At 38.3% G+C, this 22109-nt stretch overlaps 1 protein-coding gene across 1 annotated transcript in view; it reads right to left on the reverse strand.

The window, feature by feature from the left end:
• LOC149210457 (uncharacterized) overlaps positions 1–21764 on the reverse strand; it is a 36057-nt gene extending 14293 nt beyond the window's left edge. The window contains exon 1 of the mRNA XM_089396725.1: positions 21028–21764. Coding sequence (XP_089252851.1) covers positions 21028–21498 — 471 coding nt within the window. The 5' untranslated portion in view covers positions 21499–21764. The remainder of the gene's footprint in view (positions 1–21027) is intronic.
• Between the last annotated feature and the right edge of the window lie 345 nt (positions 21765–22109).

The following is a 22109-nucleotide window of genomic DNA, read 5'->3' on the forward strand; positions in this document are numbered from 1 at the left end:
TACTTGCATTAATCTGATGAATATAGATGTATTACAATTGCTAGCTCAGTATGAGCTCAACTAGCAAATGAATAACCTAACTCTCTGCTCACTGAGAATATCTAACGCAGACTTAGTCAATTTCTTCATTTTCTTGAGCCCCTATTTCCTTTCGCAATTCCTATGCAACTTAGGCTCCTATTATTTAGGAATTTCCTCCAAAATGCTTGCGCAATTCCCAAGGTTAATCATCTGACTGCATGCAACACCTCTACACTCAAGACTAGTCTACAACTGATGTTACACTGCCTTAGAATCTCCACCACAGTTGGGGAACTCGAATTCTCTGCATGCACTAGTTATTTTGCGTTGATTAATCAGTTCAATTCACAATTTAGAACATCAATCTCAAACATGCAATGAGAAATAACACACATGCACACAATATTTTTCCAGGGGGAAGCAATCTACTAAAACCCCATTTTCCTACTTGCATTAATGTGATGAATAGAGATGTATTACAATTTCTAGCTCAGTATGAGCTCAACCGGCAAATGAATAACCTAACTCTCTGCTCACTGAGAATATCTAACCCAGGATTAGTCAATTTCTTCATTTTCTTGAGCCCCTATTTCCTTGCGCAATTCCTATGGAACTTAGGCTCCTATTATTTAGGAATTTCCTCCAAAATGCTTGCGCAATTCCCAAGGTTAATCATCTGACTACATGCAACACCTCTACACTCAAGACTAGTCTACAACTGATGTTACTTTGCCTTGGAATCTCCACCACAATTGGGGAACTCGAATTCTCTACATGCACTGGTTATTTTGCGTTGATTAATCAGTTAACTAGATGATCACTTAGTTAGATTGTTGTCCCACTGCACAACTGACCTTCCACTAGTTCCTCCAACAATTAGAACTAGTTTAACTGAAAACAACTTGAAATAGTTGACCTTGATTGCTATAAATTAGCAATCACACATGCTTAACTGAACTCTCACTCCTCTAACTCGAATATACTGAGCTAATTGAGTGACAATTGCCATGTCACATCAATTAATTGCATCCCAATTGTCTGCTAGTGTGGAAATTTGAATTTTCTCAATTTGACCAAGGCAAAGTCAAATTGAGACTTTCTTTCTGCATTTTTTAACACTCTCTCTTAGCAAGAAAGGGATTATCAACCACCCCTATCCTGCACGTGTGGATCTCAAACTTCCCTCTTGACAAAGCTTGATCCCGCCTTATACAAGAATGCAACAAAATATAGATACAAACATAAACATCAAGATGCAACAAAAATAAAACTTCATTTCATTAATATCAAAGCACTGAAATATGCTTACATACATAATGGAAGTAAACTAGCTTGGGCGATGATAACTTATCTCTGAGAAGAGATGTGGCGGATACATGCCTCTGAACTGTGTTACAATGAGACTCAGTGGCCTTTTTATCATTGAGAAACAATGAGAAACCTCGAAACATCCAAAAACCTAACCCAAGGAGATGAAGCGCCAAAATCTTGTTGGCCCCGTTGGGGTAAGTTGGAACGTCAACTTCCCGAAGTCGTAACTTTGGCATACGATCTTTGTTTGGCTATCATAATATCTCATTTCAAAGATCTCGAAAAGGAGGCCAAACATAAATTAGTCAACTAGTTGGGCACTTTTCAGGACTCTCTATTTTCCCTAAAAACATATTTTGACCCTCAAAATGGCTATGAAAGACTAGGACCCAAAAAACTGCCAAAAACAATAACTTGTGCTACAATTAAGGAAAGTGAAAAGAAACAATGGTGTGGGTCCAAGTGGAATAAGCGGGTGGCCACCAATATCCACCTGGATCAGTCATCCCTCCTTAGGAAGAAATGGTCCCCATTGCGTTGAGTGCCTCCATGAGATGGGGAAACTTCTTTTAAACTTGGTCCCTTGTGAGCCACTTGCCTTGGTGCAGGAGTTGGCCAACTTTGATAACATGATACAATTGGATCTTCTACTGGCGAGTGTTCTTAATCTGTGTGTCCATGATTCGATCAGTTGTGGCTTGTTCCATGCAGTCTGGGTTTAGCTCTGCTGGTGTGAGTTGTTCTGCAATGTCTGATGTGTCATGTAATGGTGGAAAGTATGGTCAAAAGCGGTCCACATTGAACACTGGGTGCAAGCCAAGGAATGGGGGATTTCTAAGCTCAAAAGCATTGTCTCCTACAGCCTTAGTGATGGTGTAAGACCCATATCGAAGCAGGCGAAGCTTGTGGTGGGCCCCAGCGAGATGCTCCTTCTACAAATGTAACCAAACTTTGTCTCCCACCTGGAACCTGTGTAGCACCTCATGTTGATCATGATGTTTTTTGTACTTAGCATTGGCTCTGTCCAATATGCCTGTTGGCGGCTATGCTGAATGCGCTCAATGATGTTGTTAGCCCTATCAGTTTCGGCCCGGACATAAGCCGAATCTACTTGAGTAGCTGCAAATGGTATGGCCACATCAATGGGACATAGTGGTTGGAATCCCAATCCCACCTAAAAGGGATTGTGGCCAATTGAGTTATGGAGAGCTCTGTTGTAACTGTGTTGGACATAGGTGAGGCTTTCATCCCATGTGTTTGGATGCTTCGAGTTGTACATGTACAAAATGTGCATGATCATCCTCTTGACGACCACTATTTTGCCATCAGTTTGAGGGTGGAAGGTTGTGGACTTAGTGAGCTTGGTATCCAGCATCGACCAGAGGCTTGACCAAAATGTACTCAGGAACCTGTTGTCCTGATCTGAGATAATGGACTGTGGGATCCCAAAGTATACCCACACTCGTTCAAAGAAGAGCTTAGCAGTGGCTTCTGTTGTGATACTTTTCTTGCAGGCCACAAGAATGTCCATCTTAGAGAATTTGTCGATGACCACGAAAACGTAGTCATTTCCATGCTTAGTAGAAGGAAGGCCCGACATGTAATCCATGGATATGGATTCCCAAGGCCGACTAAGAGTAGGCAGAGGAGTATATAGGCCTTGCTTCTTGATGGTCAGTTTGGAAATGACATAGGCAGTGCAGGATCTGATGTACCTCCCAACATCCCGTCGAAGGTGATGCAAATGGCCAAGTCTTTCGTGGCAGAGCTCACCGACATCGCAACTCTGCACTTTCTCTACCTTACTACTTAATGCGGAAAAATCTTCGACATCAAGTTTATATAGGTTCTTCACACGAACCTCGATTTGCTTCACCTATCAAGTGGCTTTGTGCCTCAGAAAGGCTTTACCTTTACTAAAGATCATAGCATAACCATGGTTTTCCAAAAGAACTATAGAGATGAGGTTCTTCTTCAAGATTAGTACAAACATGACATCTTCGAGGTGAAGAGGGAATCCTGACTCCCTTTTAAAGGTTACTATATCAATCCTGGTAGCACTATACCTTCCTTCGTCCCCAAGCTCAATATACATCTAGAGACATTTCCACCCCAGGTCACTGAAAAACTCTCTACACCCTGTCATGTGGAACGAGGCAACTAGAGTCCAAGTACCACACACTCCCCATCATAGTGTTGGTAATGCATGTAATAAGGGTGAAATCTAGCTTGAACTGTGAAGCTAAAGCTTAACCTGCTACTCCTCCTGAGTACTTCTTGCTAGACATTTTGTGTGCACACTTTGTAGCATATTGCCCGAATTCATGAAAATTGAAACATTTTATTTTGGACAAGTCTTTCTTCTTATGCCCTTGGTTGGATTTTGGTTTGGTTTGATACTTCTTCCCTTTTCCTTTCTTTCCCTTTCCAACCAATGTAAAATTTTCTTCATCCTCTCCCTTGGATGAAATTCCATCTATGGTACTTCGCCTGATCACTTCTTGTACCAAATCGGACCATAAGCGTTCTCAATTCGGTAATTACTCCCTCCTGTTTATCGAGTCCTGGTAGCTATCCCAACTTTTGGGAAGGCCTAAAAGAGTTAGGTGCACCAAGTCATCTTCTGCAACATTCACACCAATCCCTCCAACCTCATCACGAACTTGTGTAAATCTGGTGAGATAATGTGGAATAGTATCATTCTTATGCATCTTGATATTTCAAAGTTTTTCTTTGAGCATCAATTTTCTAGGGTCATTGTTATTCTCAAATAGCTCTGTCGGTGCCTTCCACATTGCAAAATGAGTCTTTTTCCCATGGATATTTGAGACAATGTGGTCTCGCACTCCTCCAATATTATTCTCCTCGCCTTGGCTACATCTTTCTTCCATTGGGCTAGGTTCTTGGAATCAACTGATCCTGGTTTTGGAATGTCTATATTGATATATTCCAGCAATCCATTGTCATCAAGAACCGCCTCCATGCGATCCTTCCATGCAATGAAATTTGAGTTGTCTTCCAAAGCATAATCTAGTCTCAATCCATTGAAGGCCATTCTCCCAACTATGAAGAGATATTGCTACACTAAAGTTGCAAATTTGAACCTCCTAAGGAACAACTTCAAAATTTTTGTTCTAATTTGAATCTTGCTCTGATACCATGTAGAAATATGCTGATAGAATTGCAACTACTTAAGAAATTTAATCTAAATCAAGAGACACAATTCTACTATACTGCTCTACCGAAATTAATTCACAATTTAGACCAACATTCCCAAACGTGCATCAATCACATACACAAGTACACAAATTTATACAGGGGAAACCAACTGGTAAAAAACCCCTTAAGCTTGCTTGCATTAATCAAATGAATAGAGAATGTATTACAATTGCTTGCTCTCTCTGAGCACAACCTGCAAGTGAATAACCTTCCTCTCTGCTCAATGAGAAGCTCTGACTCAGACTTAGTCAATTTCTGCCTCTGCTTGAGACCCTATTTCCTTGCACAAATCTTGAGGAATTAGGCCCCTATTTTTTAGGAATTTTCCTACAATTGATTGCATAATTCCCAAGGTTGATCCTCTGGATGCATGCAACACTTGTACACTTAAGACTAGTCTACAAATGATATTACATTGCCTTGGAATCTCCACCATAGATGGGGAACTCGAATTATTTGCATGCACTAGCTATTTTTTGGTTGATTAATTAGCTAAATGGATGATCACTGAGTTAGACTGTTATCCCACTACACAACTAACCTCCAACTAGTTCTATCAACAGTTAGAACTAGTTTAACTGAATATAACTCTAAATAACTAAACTGGACTGCTACAAATAATCAATCACACATGCTTAACTGAACGCCAAGCCCTCTAACTCAAATTTACTAAGCTAACTAAGTGACAAAAGCCATGTCACCTCAGTTAATTGCCTCCAAGTTTTATGTTGATGTGGAAATTTCATATTTTCTCAATTTGACAAAGGCAACAACAAAACTATGCATCAATGACTTACAGGTACTATAGTCACAAAGTGTTTGTAAATATGAATAGCATCTGGTGGCAAGTTAGACCTTATTTCCGTAACTGCACCATGGAAGTTGGGTCATGCATAGTAACTCTCAAATAATGTTTACCCTGGTAAGTATGTTAATGTGGGTAAATGTGGGGTGGGGTTATTACAATTTTAGATAATTTCGATTGGGAGACTTTCGAAGGGAATCTCCAAGATCATCAGATCCTTATGGATCAGGAAGATGATAAATTAAGATGGGGAAAAAATTGTTAGGTCCCTATAATACTAGTGATTCCCCCATTACTATTGTCATTTTAGCCCTTATTGTTATTGTTGTGCCCCTATTGTCCCCATATTGTTATTATTGTGCCCATAGAAGCGCACTATTGTTATTATTGTGCCCTTATATTATTATTGTTATGTCGGCTTTGATTATATTGTGACCCCTTAGACTCATATATATAGAAAGGAGGTTTTGTCATTTATATCATCCAAGAATTGTTCATTTGTGTAATGTAAAGGAGGTTGCCCCCTCGAAGAGGCTGATTTCTAAGGCGTTGATCTTTCTTTTCTATATTTTTGTGAGCTGGTTTCATAACATTTGGTATGAGAGCTTTGGATTCTAGGGTTTCATTGCTCGAAACAGGTCATCGTGGCATTTTCACTATAAATTTTTTTCTGTGACGTTTCAGAAGCTAAAAAAAACCCATTTGAGCCGAAACTGAACTTCAGGTCCAAAGTCTCGCTATATTTTCGGAGATATGATCTGAGGAAGTTAGGTTTTTTGCAGACTCCCAAATTACATTCCAAACAGGTGACCTTGGGAAAATCGTCATAACTTTCTCTCTTAGCATCAGATTGAAATTTCGTAAGAAGTTTCAGAAAGAAGACAGACTGTAGTTTTCTGTGTATCTTTTTCAGAAACAAAGTGTAGAAATTTTGAATAATATGACACTTATTCACATAGATTATCCTAATTATACACTATTTACGGAATGCATGCATAATACATAACCTCCTCTACTATTGATCATCAATTTTTCGGAATCAGAAACAATCGCATGCGCACATAGAAACATCAATCACACATATCAACACAGTATGTACTGGGGAAAGCATACAGCTGAAAACCCCATGCTATCTGTATATTATATTGATTGAGAACATGTAACAATACATAGTACAATACTCCTCGCAAGTACTCAGTACTATCTCCACCTGCTACACACAAACTAACTCAAATCTTAATCAATCACAGGTTCAAATCTATTGCGCTGTTTTCCTGCCTCCACTGCGCAATCCTGCATGGGAATATATTATGATCCATATGTCTAAAAATAGACTTTGCACCAAAAATACCTAGCGGGCCCACTTAGTGAAGGCGACTTCTTTTCACTAAGCTCCATCATCTTGTTGCATTTTCAACACTCCCTCTCAACAAGATGTGGATTATCTGCAACCCCTTATCCTGCAACTCTAGAATGTTCTGCATGTAACACATTTGCCCGATCCACTTGCTCCAACACACTTGGAACAAAAACACTCCCAACTGACCACTCTGTTGGGCTAGGAACATACTCTGATGCTGAAGTTCTACCTGCTACTGACAAGTGCTCCCTCTCTGACATCTGCACTACTGCAACATCTCCATGCATCTCGCACCATTGGACACCTCTCTGTGCCACCTAGCACTGTGCAAAACACTTATGCGTCTCACATTGTTGTAGCCTGCTAGCTATGCGCTGTCCTGGGATTCCCTACACTGTCGTTCTCTCTACCGCTCCATCCGCATCTGTCTCTACCCAATCAGTCAGTTCCTGCTACTCCACATCGGGGCTCCCGTAGCAAGGTCTCATCCAAGAGGTTGGGTACCTCAAGGATCCTACCCCTCCTCCTTGGGACGATCACTCTATATCGCCCCACCTCCTACTTGGAGGTATGGTTGCATGTGATCCCTCAGCCCACCTGGCTCGAAGTTTCCCCCTACTGGAGGTATCTGCATGAGTAGATGTCTCTACTTTATCTCCTCTCAGCTTCCCTTGTTGTGGCTGCTCCACAACCTCCTGAAGCTGCTGCACCAATCGTGGCTCCTCCACAATCGTCTGAGACTTCTTCTAGCTCTGCATGTTGAGAGGTAATATACGCTCCCTCTCAACCACCAAGTCTCCATCAGTTGCCTCGCTGCTCAAGGCTTTGCATGCATCTTGAACCTCAAGAGCATACAGGTTCTTGACCCGTGAACCAATCTGCTTCACCTGTCTAGTGATGATGTGTCTAAGGAAAACCTTTCCCTTACTGAAGACTACATCATAGCCTCTGTCTTCCAGCATCGTGATCAACACCAAGTTTCTCTTCAGTCCTGGTACATACTTGACATTGGTCAAGGTAATGCGAGCTCCATGCTCCCTCTGAAAAATAATCGTGCCTACACCTGAGACACTATACTTCTCATCATTACCCATCGCTATGAGTATCTGGAGATCTTTCTCCTCCAAAGTACTGAAGAAACTCTTGTCACCGGTCATGTGGAAAGAAGCTCCACTGTCAAGAAACCAACCACTTCCCACCATGGATGAAACCATGCATGCAAAGAGTGTGAAATCCAACTCAAACTGTGAAGCAAGTGCCTCACCTTCAGATCCTTCCACGGATCCCTTCTTGGATTTCCTCCGTGGACAATTTGCAGCATAATGGCCCACCTCATGACAACAAAAGCATCGCACTTTCGATTTGTCAACCTTCTTCCCATCATTGGAAGAACTAGATTTGGAAAGAGAAACCTTCTCCTTCCCCTTCTTTTCTTTGGCAGCCAAAGCGCAATTTTCTTCATCAGATGCCTTTGATGAAGATCCGTCCTTGATATTCTGCCTGATCTCCTCTTGCACAAGATCCGACCAAAGTCTCTCCCATCTTGGCAATTTCTCCCGACCATTGATAGAGTCTTGATAGTAATGCCAACTCTTCGGAAGACCAAGTAGAGCCAAGCTCACCAAATACTCATCATTGACAGTCACCCCCACACTTCCCAGCTCATCCCGACATTGGGTGAACTTCGTGAGATACTTGGGCATACTGTCTCCATTCTCACACTTAATGTTTCTGAGTTTATCCTTGAGCGTCAACTTCCTCTGGTCGCTCTTGCTTTGGAATAAATCTGTCAACGCTTTCCACATCAAGTATGGAGAAGCCTTTCCATGCAAGCTGGATACAATGTGATCCTTCACGCCCTCCAACAGAATCCTTCGACACTTTGCTGTCTTCTTTTGCCAAGCCTCAACTTGAGCAGCATCAGTAGGCTTTGGGACTTCAGCATCTATGAACTCCTTCAACCCATTGTCATCTAACACCGCCTCCATCCTGTCTTTCCATGCAATATAATTCGAGCTGCCTTTAAGGGCATACTCCAATCGCAATCCGTTGAAAGACATTTCAACTTTGACACCAAGAAAACACTGCTACAAATTCGAATTCCACCAGCTCAAAACTCAACCGCTTCTGATCTAAAATTCGTGAGAACAAAGTATTTCTCGTACAGAGATTGACTGTATGGGCATTCACCGGATATCTCACCTTCCAAAAGAAGGATGAATCCAGAAGCTACCTGGCCCGATTACAGACTCTGCCTGAAGAAATAAAATGTAAACACTTCCTGAATAATAGATCTGATGATCAACATAGCTCCGACACCATGTAGAAATTTTGAATAATATGACACTTATTCACAGAGATTATCCTGATTATACACTATTTGCATAATGCATGCATAATACATAACGTCCTCTACTATTGATCATCAATTTTGCGGAATCAGAAACAATCGCATGCACACATAGAAACATCAATCACACATATCAACACAGTATGTACTGGGGAAAGCATATAGCTGAAAACCCCCTACTATCTGTATATTATATTGATTGAGAACATGTAACAATACATAGTACAATACTCCTCGCAAGTACTCAGTACTATCTCCACCTGCTACACACAAACTAGCTCAGATCTGAATCAATCACAGGTTCAAATCTCCTCCGCTGTTTGCCTGCCTCCACTGCGCAATCCTGCATGAGAATAGATTATGATCCATATGTCTAAAAATAGACATAGTCTAAAAATAGACTTTGCACCAAAAATACCCAGCGGGCCCACTTAGTGAAGGGGATTTCTTTTCACTAAGCTCCATCATCTTGTTGCATTTTCAACACAAAGGTCGAAACAGTGACACATGGCACATCGTATAAGTTCGCTCTACTGAAAAATTATATAGTCAGGTTATCTTGAGAGATTGGGCATAACTCTTTCTTGGAGAATCCAATTTTGATCATACTGGTGGCATTGGAAAGAGGACTCAGAGGGCTACCGCAGGAAGCAATTTTAGACCTTGGAGATCCACAATTACAGAGATGCAACAGATTCAATATCGAGCTTCTACAAAGAAAAAAAATGTGTGTAGTCTTTTTAAAATTTTGCATAAGTTTGGGTTGAAAAATTAGTTTGAAGTTCAAAGGGCACAATGAAGCATAATTATCATTAATTGATGTCCCGAAGAAAGAAAATGGAAACACCTAGTAAGCAACCTGAAAGCTCTAGCATGAATCATGAAGAAGAGGAAGAAATGCAACATGATATATCAAAATTACGAGACCAAGTGCAACAAATTTCACTCTCACAAAAGGTAACAAAAGCTAAGATGGATGGTTTAAATAAAGGCGTGGAAGCTAAGATGAATGGCGTGGAAGCTAAGATGGATGGTTTAGAAGTAAACATTGAATATTTGAAGAAAGACATGGAAGGTTTGAAAGGAGGTGTGGCAAAGTTACTACAAGAAATGCTTCCTAATGGCGAAAAGGTAGTAGAGGAAACTCATGATGAGAACAAAATAAATGTTAGTCATGATTTCATAAACTCTAACGTTGGATTGAAGACCCACCATGTTCCAAAGATCAATATGAGGAAGTTTGATGGCAAGGATCCGGTAACATGGATACTACAGATGGAGCAATATTTCGATCTCCATGATGTGCAAAACACACAAAAGGTATGCATTGCAAATTTATATTTGGAACCAAATCAGTTTGTATGGTATCGATGGCTTTGCTCTCGTAAACAAATTGTCACTTGGGCAATTTTTATGGAAGAAATGATAGCACATTATGAGGATACAAAAAGAAACACTTTTTTTAGCCAATTGATAAACCTCAAACAAAAGGGTTCAATGATGGAGCACATTGAGGACTTCCAAAAATTGAATATAAGGGTAAAAGATATTCCAGAAGAGCATAGGATTGATGTGTTCATAGGGACTTTAAAGAATAACATCCAACATGAGGTTCGCCTTTGGGAACCTGACTCATTGGAGAAGGCATTCGGGTTGGCAAGAAAAATGGAAAGCAAAATTATGGCAACAAGGAAGCCTACCACTCACAACTATAAGGATGGAAGTGTTGTTTCCCATAGCCTTCCACAACCTACAAGGTTGACACCCCAACAATTGGAAGAAAAAAGAGCAAAATGGATTTGTTATAGTTGTGATAGCAAATACACTAAAGGTCATAAGTGTGCTGAGAAGAAATTATTTTACATAGATTGTGAAGAGGAGGAAGAGAAGAAACAAGAAACATCAAAAGAACAGGATATACACCAGGAACAAACCCTAGAGAAAGAAGAAATGAATCCGACCATATCTTGTAATGTGTTGGCCGAAATTACCACTCCTCAAACTATCAAGATAGAATGACATATCAAGAAGAAAAAGGTAATAGTGTTGATTGATTCTGGCAGTACCCATAATTTTATTCATTGTAAGATAGCCAAGGAATTGAATTGCTTCCTATATCCAGCACCAGAGTGTTAAGTGATGGTTGCAAGTGGAGGAATCATAAATTGCTATGGAAAGTGCCATAATATCAAGCTATCCATGGGAGAATATGTATTGAATAGCCCAATGCTTTCAATTCCAATGGGTGGTGTTGATGTTGTATTAGGAGTCCAATGGCTACAATCCTTGGGTACAATAGCTGCTACTTTTCAAGAACTTTTCATGAAATTTTCTTCGGAAGGAAAGGAAGTTGAGTTAAGAGGTATCGCAGGGAAACCAGGAAAGATAATCAGCTCTAATGGAATGACAACGCTTCTAAATAAATAACAACGAGGCGTAATTGCAAAATTATGTTCGCTAGAGGTTCCCACATCGAAATCATCTATTTCTCCAGATCTCCAAAAAGACTTGGAAAATCATTCCAAGGTATTTAAGACTCCCAAAGGTCTCCCACCTATTCGTGATCATGATCATGCTATTCATTTGATTTCAGGAAGTGTTCCTCCAAACCTCAAGCCTTATAGATATCCCTATGCCCAAAAGAGTGAAATTGAACGTATGGTTGCATAAATGCTAGAGGCTGGTATAATTCAACCTAGTCAAAGTTCTTTCTCTAGTATTGGTGGACAAGAATGGTGCATCATGGCGCATGTGTCTGAATTATAGGGAGCTCAACAAGCTCACTATTAAAGATAAATTTCTCATTCCTGTCATTGATGAACTATTGGATGAATTGCATGGATCAGTTTACTTCACCAAGTTGGATCTTCGTTCAAGATATCATCAAATCAGAATGAAGACTGAAGACATTCCGAAAACAACATTTAAAACTCATGAGGGTCATTATGAATTTTTGGTCATGCCTTTTGGCCTTACCAATGCACCTTCTACATTACAAGGTTTGATGAATTCCATTTTCAAACCCTTCCTTAGAAAATTTGTGTTCGTATTTTTTGATGATATACTAATCTATAGCAAGTGTTGGAAGGATCATGTTCAACATGTTGACAGGGTGCTCAAACTATTGGTGGAGAAACAATTATATGCAAAAAGCTCCAAATGTTTCTTTGGAGTACAAGAGGTAGAATATCTAGGTCATATTGTATTTCATGAAGGTGTTAAGGTAGACCCTAGCAAAATTAAATCCATTAAGGAATGGAAAATCCCCACATCCATAAAGCATCTGCGAGGATTTCTGGGGTTGACAAGGTATTATCGCAAGTTGTTAAGAATTATGGGAGAATAGCAACACCTCTAACAACATTATTGAAAAAAGATGCATTTTTATGGACTCCAGAAGCAGCGAAGGCCTTCACAAAAACCTTTATTGTGGAATGTGATGCCTCAGGAAATGGAATTGGTGTTGTTTTAATGCAAAAATAAATACCCATTGCTTTTGAAAGTCGTCCAATCAAAGGAAAGTATTTACACAAAGCTATTTATGAGAAGGAAATGTTGGCAATACTACATGCACTTAAGAAATGGCGACCATACCTAATGGGAAGACACTTGAAGGTAAAAACGGATCATGATAGTCTTAAATACCTTTTAGAACAAATATTATATTCAAAAGAACAACAAAAATGGGTCACAAAGATGTTAGGTTATGGCTTTGAAATCATATACAAAAGAGGGAAGGAAAATGTTGTGGCAGATGCACTCTCAAGAAAGGATGAGGAGCTGGAAGCGTTGCTTTGTGCCATTTCTATTATCCAACCATATTGGATAAACAAAGCAAGGGATGAATGGAAGAATGACGAAAAAGCGTGGGCACTCATTCAAAATTTACAACAAGATCCCAGTGCATCTGATACATTTAGCTGGAAAAATGATTCGTTATGGTACAAATATCGCTTATACCTATGTCAGAATTCCTGACTCAAACAAAATATTCTTATGGAATTGCACGCCTCTCCCTTAGGAGGGCACTCGCGATTTTTAAAAACTTACCACAGGGTTAAGAAGGAATTTTTTTGGGATGACCTTAAATCTGATATTCAAAAGTTTGTGGCGAAATGTTTGGTTTTCCAACAAAATAAAGTTGAAACAATTAAGACCCTGGGTCTATTAGAACCTTTATCCATTCCAAGTCAACATTGGGAGGAGGTTTCAACGGATTTTATCACAGGTTTACCCAAGTCTGAAGGAAAGAGTGTCATCATGGTGGTAGTTGACAGACTTACCAAGTATGCAGACTTTTGTGCATTATCTCATCCACTTAAAGGCAATACAGTTTCTACTGCATTTATGGAAACAATGCAAAAGCTACATGGAAACCAAAAGATTATTGTAAGCGACAAAGATCCCATTTTCACTGGAAATTTTTGGACAAAATTATTTTCTTGTCTTGGTATTCAGTTAGCTCATAGCTCATCTTATCATCCTCAATCTGATGGGCAAACTGAGATAGTAAACAAATGTTTGGAAGGATATCTTCATTTCTTTGTATCTGATAAACAGACACAATGGGTCAAATGGTTTCCTTTGGTTGAATGGTGTTATAACACTTCCTTCCATACTGCGGAAAAAATGACCCCATTTATGGCACTTTATGGATATCACCTACCGTCCATCACATCATATTTAAGAGAAAATTCTAAGGTTCAAGCAGTGGAAGATCACATCGGGCATCAACAACAAGTTATCCAACTCTTAAAGGATAACCTAACTTTGGCACATAATAGAATGAAACAACAAGCAGATCAACATCGCATCGAAAGAAGTTTTGATATAGGTGACTGGGTATTTCTACAAATACAACCATATAAACAAATGTCCCTCAGGCAAGCTAAGAATTTTAATAAATGATTACCAAAGTATTATGATCTGTACAAGTAGTTGCAAAAGATTAGTACTATGGCATACAAATTGGAGCTTACTGCAGCTTCCCAAGTGCACCCAATTTTCCATGTTTCATGCTTAAAGAAGGTTACTTGTGACAAGCTCCCAGTTCAAACAATATTTCCATAACTTGACGAGGAAGGAAAAATCATATTGGAACCTGAAGCAGTCACAGAAACAAGAACTCGACAGCTACGAAATCGATCAATTTCGGAGTATCTTGTCAAGTGGAAGCACTTACCCGTTGAATATTCCATATGGGAGGATGAGAATTTTATACAGAATCATCTAGAACTACTTAAGCGTTGAGGAAAACACTTTTTTTAAGGAGAAAGGCATGTTAGGTCCCTATAATACTAGTGATTCCCCCATTACTATTATCATTGTAGCCCTTATTGTTATTGTTGTGCCCCGTAGAAGCCCACTATTGTTATTATTGTGCCCTTATATTATTATTGTTATGTCAGCTTTGATTATATTGTGACCCCTTAGACTCCTATATATAGAAAGGAGGTTTTTTTATTTGTATCATCCAAGAATTGTTCATTTGTGTAATGTAAAGGAGGTTGCCCCCTCGAAGAGACTGATTTCTAAGGTATTGATCTTTCTTTTCTATCTTTTTGTGAGCTGGTTTCATAACAAAAACTCAAGAGGTGACTTTATCCTCAAGGAGGCTTATGGATATTTGCACAACTACAATCAATTGGAACAACGTCCTTTGTGGATTTTTCTATGGGAAAAATAACAGTGGCCAAAAAATACTCTCTTTCTTTGGTTGGTTCTCTATGGTAAAATCCTTACCTGGGATAACCTCATAAAACATGGCTTTTTGGGTGCATCTCGTTGTTGTCTATGTGAAAAACAGGAGGAAACCACTAATAAACTTATGAACTCCTACATTCATGCCTCAACTTTATGGGACTAGGGGATGGAGGTATTCATAACTTCGGATAGAAAAATGGCATCAATTCAGAGCACCCTGGACAACTAGCGACCTCACATCACATCTCATTTAATTTTCAACAGAGCTTGGAACTTGTTTCCAGGGGCCCTCTCTTGGGTAATTTGGAAAGAAAGAAATGTGAGAATCTTCAGAAATATGCAGGTTACAGGGGAGATTCTACTTACCAAATTAAAGAAGATAATTCAAAACTCTAACTCTATTTCCAGTCTTCCTCCTTTGCAAGGCCCTCCTCGAGCTTCAGACCTTGATATCCTTTAGCTCCTCAAACTAGAAAACATTCTATCCATTGTTACTAAAAATCCCTCTATCAACCTTGATACCCCTGACACATGGTCTCCCCCAAGTATCAACGTTATCAAGTTAAACTATGACGATGCTTTTAAGGGTAACCTTGGGTCTGTAGGCTTCGGAGGAATCTTCAAAAATAATAAGGGAGAAATCAATTGGATCTATTATGGGAAATTGGGGATCAACACGAACAATGTGGCTGAGTTGCAGGCTATGGAGCATGGACTCGACATCGCCATGTCCATGCAATTCATTAACACTAATTGTCGAAGGGACTCAATGTTGGCCACCCTTGTTGCCCGTAAGCTCCAACATGACACTCTAGTTAGCAAAGTGACCGCCAATTGGAGGCTTTCGAAGACTCTTCAACTCATTCAACACCACATCACCAACATCGGTGGGGTTCACTTCCGTGCAGTTAAGCACAAGGAAAATTGTGTAGATAACTGGCTGGCGAATGAGGGGACAGAGGACAACCTCACGTTAAGCTCCCATGCATGGAAAGAATTACCTGACGACAATATGTGTCAAGAATGTGAAGAACTCCACCACAAGGACATAGACATTTATGGTCTTAATGACCCTCCAAACCATCCTACCAACTCGCATGTCATTTCTTGATGGATTTGTATGCAAACTTTGAAGGTTGTGAGACGAAATGATGCTCTTAATGAGTACTTGAACTATGGAATGATGAATGATTGCAATAGCCGCCCACCACATCCTTCCACCAACTGAATGAATCAATCAAATTTTAAGCTAGATATCATTGTACATGCGAGGATTTTTTGCATTGATGTCTCCATTATTCTCCTTGGCCTTCTCAACCCCAGGAAGCTTAATGTCACCCCCCACTCAAGTTTGCTTTTCCTTCCATTGTTATTTTCTCCTGCTTGGTTTTTCGCTCATTGTCCCTTGCAATCCATCCCTTTTAGCTCCCTCCTTCTAGTTAGATCTCATATGGCTCGAACCCTTAATTTTTCCTGAGGCCCCTCATCCAGTCATAGACCGAGAGGCCGAAATATGGATCAATGGTGCCAACACAACATGAAACCAAGAACTAAGGTCGATATTGCAGCCCGTAAGGCCTCTCTCACCTTTCATAACATCATCCCTCTAGAGGTAAAAGAGAACATTAACCATTTGGAGGAGAAAACCACTGAAATTAGGAGGAATATCAGCATAGAAGAGGTGGACGAACATTTCAAGTGAATTTCGGACCCGAGATTGACTAGAGCTCGTGAAAATCCTTACAGTTGCACCATCAAGCTCACTTGGACCATGAAAACCATCATGGGTCTGGCTATGCAGGAGAATACTCAAGCAAGAAAAGCTTTGGAGGAGAAGTTGGATTTACTGGATGTGAAGTTCACAGTCTTTGTAGAATCGGTGCACCACAGGACTCGCTGCATTATGAACAACTCAAATGTCGTGCAATCAAGAATAAGGAAGGGGATGAATGCTTTGTCCTTAACCCCGACTAGGTGAAGCAAGATAGTGTTCTAGTTGGAGGGTCGCCAACAAAAACCCATCACTATTGGCGAGGATTATCCCAGCTCAGCTAAGTCCCATGTTTTGGAAATTTTGTTTCCTTTTTTGTATCTCTACCCAGTGGGCCTGTCATTTTAAATCCATTGATTGGGGTTTTGATAGTTAGTTGTATAGTCATTTCTTGGGCAGCTCCTCTCACTAGTGTTTTTCTTTCAAGTATGTACTTAATTCTAGTTTTCGGTCTGATAGCATAATGAGTTTAAGACAATATAAAGTTTCAAAGGCTGAAATTTATTTTTTACAAATGGTGTGGCTTCCAATTAGACCAACCATGGACAATATCTATGGATGTTTTTTTTAATTCTCGAATATGATATAACCTCTGACTTACTTAAACAAAAAAATTAATTGAAAATGATGTAAAAGCGTTTTTTATTTTTTTAAATTTCATATTATATTATATTATATTATATTATATATATAATAATTTAATTAATGAAAGCTAAAGCGAATTGATATAACCTACCAAACGAGAAATGTGATAAGAATAACCTATCATATTTGATAGATGATGAAATGGGATATTGGATATATAAGGGATATTGCTGAGTAGGATAAATAGTGTTTATAGTTTTGGATTATATTTTATAATTATCATTTTAATTATTTATTTATTTGTATTTTATTTTTAGGTTTTTTTTAGTTTAAAAGAATTGGTATTTAGGTTAGTTTTGTATTTGTATAGTATGGGGTTGATTTTGATTGTTAGTATTATTGATTTAGGGTTAATTCCAATTGTTATTATTATAATCTTATGTTTATATATGCCTCTTCTGTAAGTACCTGGTGAATCGGGGGATTTGAACCTCAAATTTCCTCATACGTAAGACTCTATTTTAATGGCAATCTTGAATTATATTGCAGGGTGGAAGCTTATATTTTATAATTATTTTTAAATAAATAAGATTTTATTATTATTATATTAGAAATAAATTTACAAATATAGTGTTTAGAGATAATTAAAAGATTAAGAGAAATAAAAATCTATTGTTAATTGTAATAAGTTATTTTAAGTAATTAGATTTTATAAAAGATAATTGTAACCCAGAAAAAAACATTCATCAAGATTATATACTAGTTTGACCTCCATGTACAAAAAGGACAAAACAAAGTAGTAAAAACTGACCCAAAAATAAAAACTATTTTATATGAGTTGTATAATTACAAGTATAGCACCTATATATATATAATAAATTGGGAGAAGCCCAACATTAAAGATGGTTACTTTGCATATATATTATAAGAAGGTGATTGGAAGGTATACAAACTCAACATCAATATCTTATCTAAGTGAATTTAAATCAAGTATGTACTCCACATCTAAGGAAATTTATGGAATTATAAAATTAAAGGAAATTTAAGGAAACATAAAAAAAGGTTAAATTTCTAAAGTAGAGCTTGGCTACAAGACCCATAGATATGATGTACAAAATGTTTAAGGGATAATTATTAGCAATGCAAAGGACAACAAGGCTCCTAAAAGGGAGCAACGTCAATGTTTAAACACAACACACAACACCAACGATAAAACACTTTGGAGGTAAAACTAAAGAAGATCCATAAAAATGTATTGAAAGGCAAAAAAATGAGGCCTATGGGGGTTGAAAGCTCCAATCAGAAATTATGACCAAAACTTTGAAGAAAAAGTCAAATAACTTGGAAGAATATGGTTAAATTTTGAAACTAAAAAAGACTAGCTACAAAAACATAAAGATAGAAAACATTTACAATAACCATATAAATGATCCACAAAAAATTGGAATTAATTGAGAATCAAAACAAAAACTTAAAAAAAAAACAAGCAAACAAACAGTAATAAAATCTAGTAAAATTGAAAACTCCTAATAAAAAATATTACCAAAATTTAAAAATTACCCAATAACTTCTAATTACATTACTATTAAAAATCCACACATCAAAAATCCACATAGGAAGTTCAAATTACCATGCAACAACAAATAAAAAAGAAAAAAATAGTAATCAATGCAAGCTCCTTGTCTACAGAATTCTGCAAACACCTTCTCTGCCCCAAAAGGATGACAATTTCATCTCCTTCAACATCAACAATAGTCATAGAGTAAACCATTGAGGGATGGATCTGCCATTAACCCATTTAATACAATTGGTGGTTTCCCAGCAAAAAAAATTTAACTGAGGAACCACTTTATGCAATAGGGTCGACCGGGTTTTGAACTCTAATCTCGAAGAACCCCAACTTCAACGAAAAATAAAAAAAACCCCACTCTTCCCTGCATAACAAAAGCCATTGAAATCGATACGGAATCAAGCCTAAAGTTTCAAGAACCGCCAAAATTTTTATCCAATTTTATAGGCTAGAGTCATTTATAAGGTACCCCATTATTTAATGTTATTGGGTAAATTGAGGTAATTGGAGGAAAACTTGTGAAAAAATCTAAATTTGAGTGGAGAGAAACTTGTTAGTCCCTCAAATTAAAATTAGGAGAAGGAACCTCAAGAAATAAAAGAAAAGAGAATCATTTTTCTCATCATGCATTTCTGTTTTGTGAAGTAAGACTTTTTGAAGGTTTTTAAATCCCTATACTTTTTAATTGATTTCGATGGTGAAAGATTCTACCTAACCAATCACTTCTCTCAATTTTGTTTGGCATAATTTTTTTAGGCATCTTTCCTCTGATTTTGGTAATAAATCCACTTATGTGGATTGAGTGGTCTGGACTTATGTGGATTGATTGGTCTGAGGAGCAATTATGTGACATTGAGGGCTGTCTAAAATACTTCGATGAGAGCTGTCTAAAATAATTCCAAAGGCAACAAAGACCTTAGCTAGTCAACAGGTAGCCCTTTTTTTTAAGTAACCTAAGCATGTTAAGGCAATTACAGGGCAGTGAGAGTCTATGAGTAGCAAAATACCCCTAATCCAAGCAATGCAAAGGAGGTTCCTGTAGTAGTGAGATTATTTGGGGGTTAGTTATTTAGCTATGGAATCCCCTTATACCGGGATCTATGGCAATGAACCTCTTGAAGTGATTTCCATATGGAAAATAAGGTTATTCAAGGCAATGAAGCTTCCTACCTAAGGAAGTGATTTCCATATGGAAAATAAGGTTATTCAAGGCAACTAAGCTTCCTACTCGAGGAGGTGATTTCCATATGGAAAATAAGGTTATTCAAGGCAACGAAGCTTCTACCTGAGGCAGTGAGGGCCTTTGAGGCCATTTACTATAGCAACATGGTCATCTGAAATTGTTATGGAAGCAAGGAACTAACCCTATGGTTATGGGCCACATTTAGGGCATTTCTGGGTAGCGACATATCTCAGAGTCTCCAATTGAGGCAGTGTACGGCTGGAACCCTCTTTTTTGTGGTAGCACAGGGCTGAAGGGTTCTTGAGGTAGCGGAGTTCCTCTTTGATGGATAACTGAATGTTGTAGGTAGTTCTTTTAGTAGTAGAGGTCTTTCCTAAAGGACAACAAAGGGTTGTAAGTGTTCCGAAGGTAGCAAAGGTTTGCACTATGAGAACAACCAGGAATAAGGTTGCAGTTGTAAGGTAAATAGCCCTATTGTGTTGATTGATGAACATGTAAATCATCTATTTGTGTTTGATCAACTCTAGTTTAAAGTGTATTGGTGGAATTAATTGTTGTGGAAGTTTTTATTGATGTCACTTGTGCATTTAATAAATATATTTTCATTATTTATAAATGAATAGTATTTACTGTTAAGATATACAAATCAATCTTGTTATTAAAAAATTTAGCTCAAAAAATTGTATCTTAAAAATAAATTCTCAATAGCTCAAAAATTGTATATTAAAGATAAATTCTAAAAAAAAATATTACAATCGTATTAAAATTGTGCATCTACCCGTCTAAAAAAATATTACAATGCTATTAGAATTGTGCATCTACCCGCCTATGAGCATATGAACCATAGATGTTTTAGAAAAACCAAAAAACACAACTTAAAATTAATAACCTACGTAATTTACATAAACAAGACTTACACTCATAATTAAATAAATGTTACTACATATTTAAATCTCAAAATCCTATGAACAGAATAAAAATTTTCTTGACAGTTATCTCAGCCTAAACAGATAACTGTTATTTAATCACGTAAAAAATTGTTTGATGAAACATGATAAAAAGCTTAAACGAATTTCTGATTTTCATCTACTTGGGATTAAACACAAATGGAGGAAGAAAAGAGCATCAAGAATGAAGATAGGGATAGACCTTGATAAAATCGGAAAGCTGCGACATGAGGTTGAAGGCGGCATATAAATCGTCAACATCACTTTCTTCATTAGGTCCTTCAGTGGCTTCCCTAATACGCTGATTATATTGTTCAGCGGCTTCCCTAATACGCTGATTATATTGTTCAGCGGCTTCCCTTGCCCTCTCAGCATGATCCCGTAGCTTTTCAGGGCTGGGAGCAGAAGGGGTCGAAGGAGATCCTATTTCTGCAACCTTGTCTCGACCAGCATGTGCAAGGCTGGGAGAATCAGAGGTCAAAGAGGATCCTACTTCTGAAATCTCGTCTTGAGCAGGATGAGCATTGGCCTGAGGAGTAATGGGGAGGGCAAATGATGTTCCAGTACGTTGAGAAGAGGAGGGCGCCGCATTATTGGAAGAAGAGGGGTTAATATTAGACGAATCAGGTTTTGCAGATTTACCAGGAAAGAAGCGGCTTTTTTTTCCAGTCATGGTTGATAAATTATTGATAACGCAGGAAAGAGGGGCAACTCTGAAAGAGTGATGAAAAATGACTCCAGTCGCTAACTTCAACTCGTTACACAGCCAGTCAGGGACTTGAGATTTTCAACACATCAGTTCCCATATAGTTCCAGGGGGCACCCCATAACATGTGACTTCCAGACTCCAATATAGCTTTAGCTGTATTACTTGTTCAGAGGAGAGCTTCTATATATATCATATAGACAGGTTGTATTCCACTAAATGAAAGAATATCACGTCACCGACTACCGATAACGTTTCCTGGAGCTGTATTCACACTAGAGAGTCTATATGTCACATCAACAAACTGTATCCACGAAGTTTGATGATTAAAAGAACAAACATAAAAGTTTCATCCGACATAACGTGGACACTGCCTGGAATTTAATGGAACACAAGACGGTCATCGTTTAATTTAGTCGTGGCAAATTCATGAAAAAGGCCTGGATGCATTGGAATTTCAAATTCACTTTAGCGTCATGGTCCAAGAGGCCCCAAATTTGTTAGCCAAGTTAAAATTTATAATAATAATAAAAAAAAAAATAATGTACGGTAGGGGTGTTTGAATTTTATTTCTGATA

This window comes from Pinus tabuliformis, chromosome 1_2 (genome assembly GCF_031772625.1).
Source record: "Pinus tabuliformis cultivar Carrire ecotype Pingquan chromosome 1_2, CPIR1, whole genome shotgun sequence".
Lineage (NCBI taxonomy): Eukaryota > Viridiplantae > Streptophyta > Pinopsida > Pinales > Pinaceae > Pinus > Pinus tabuliformis.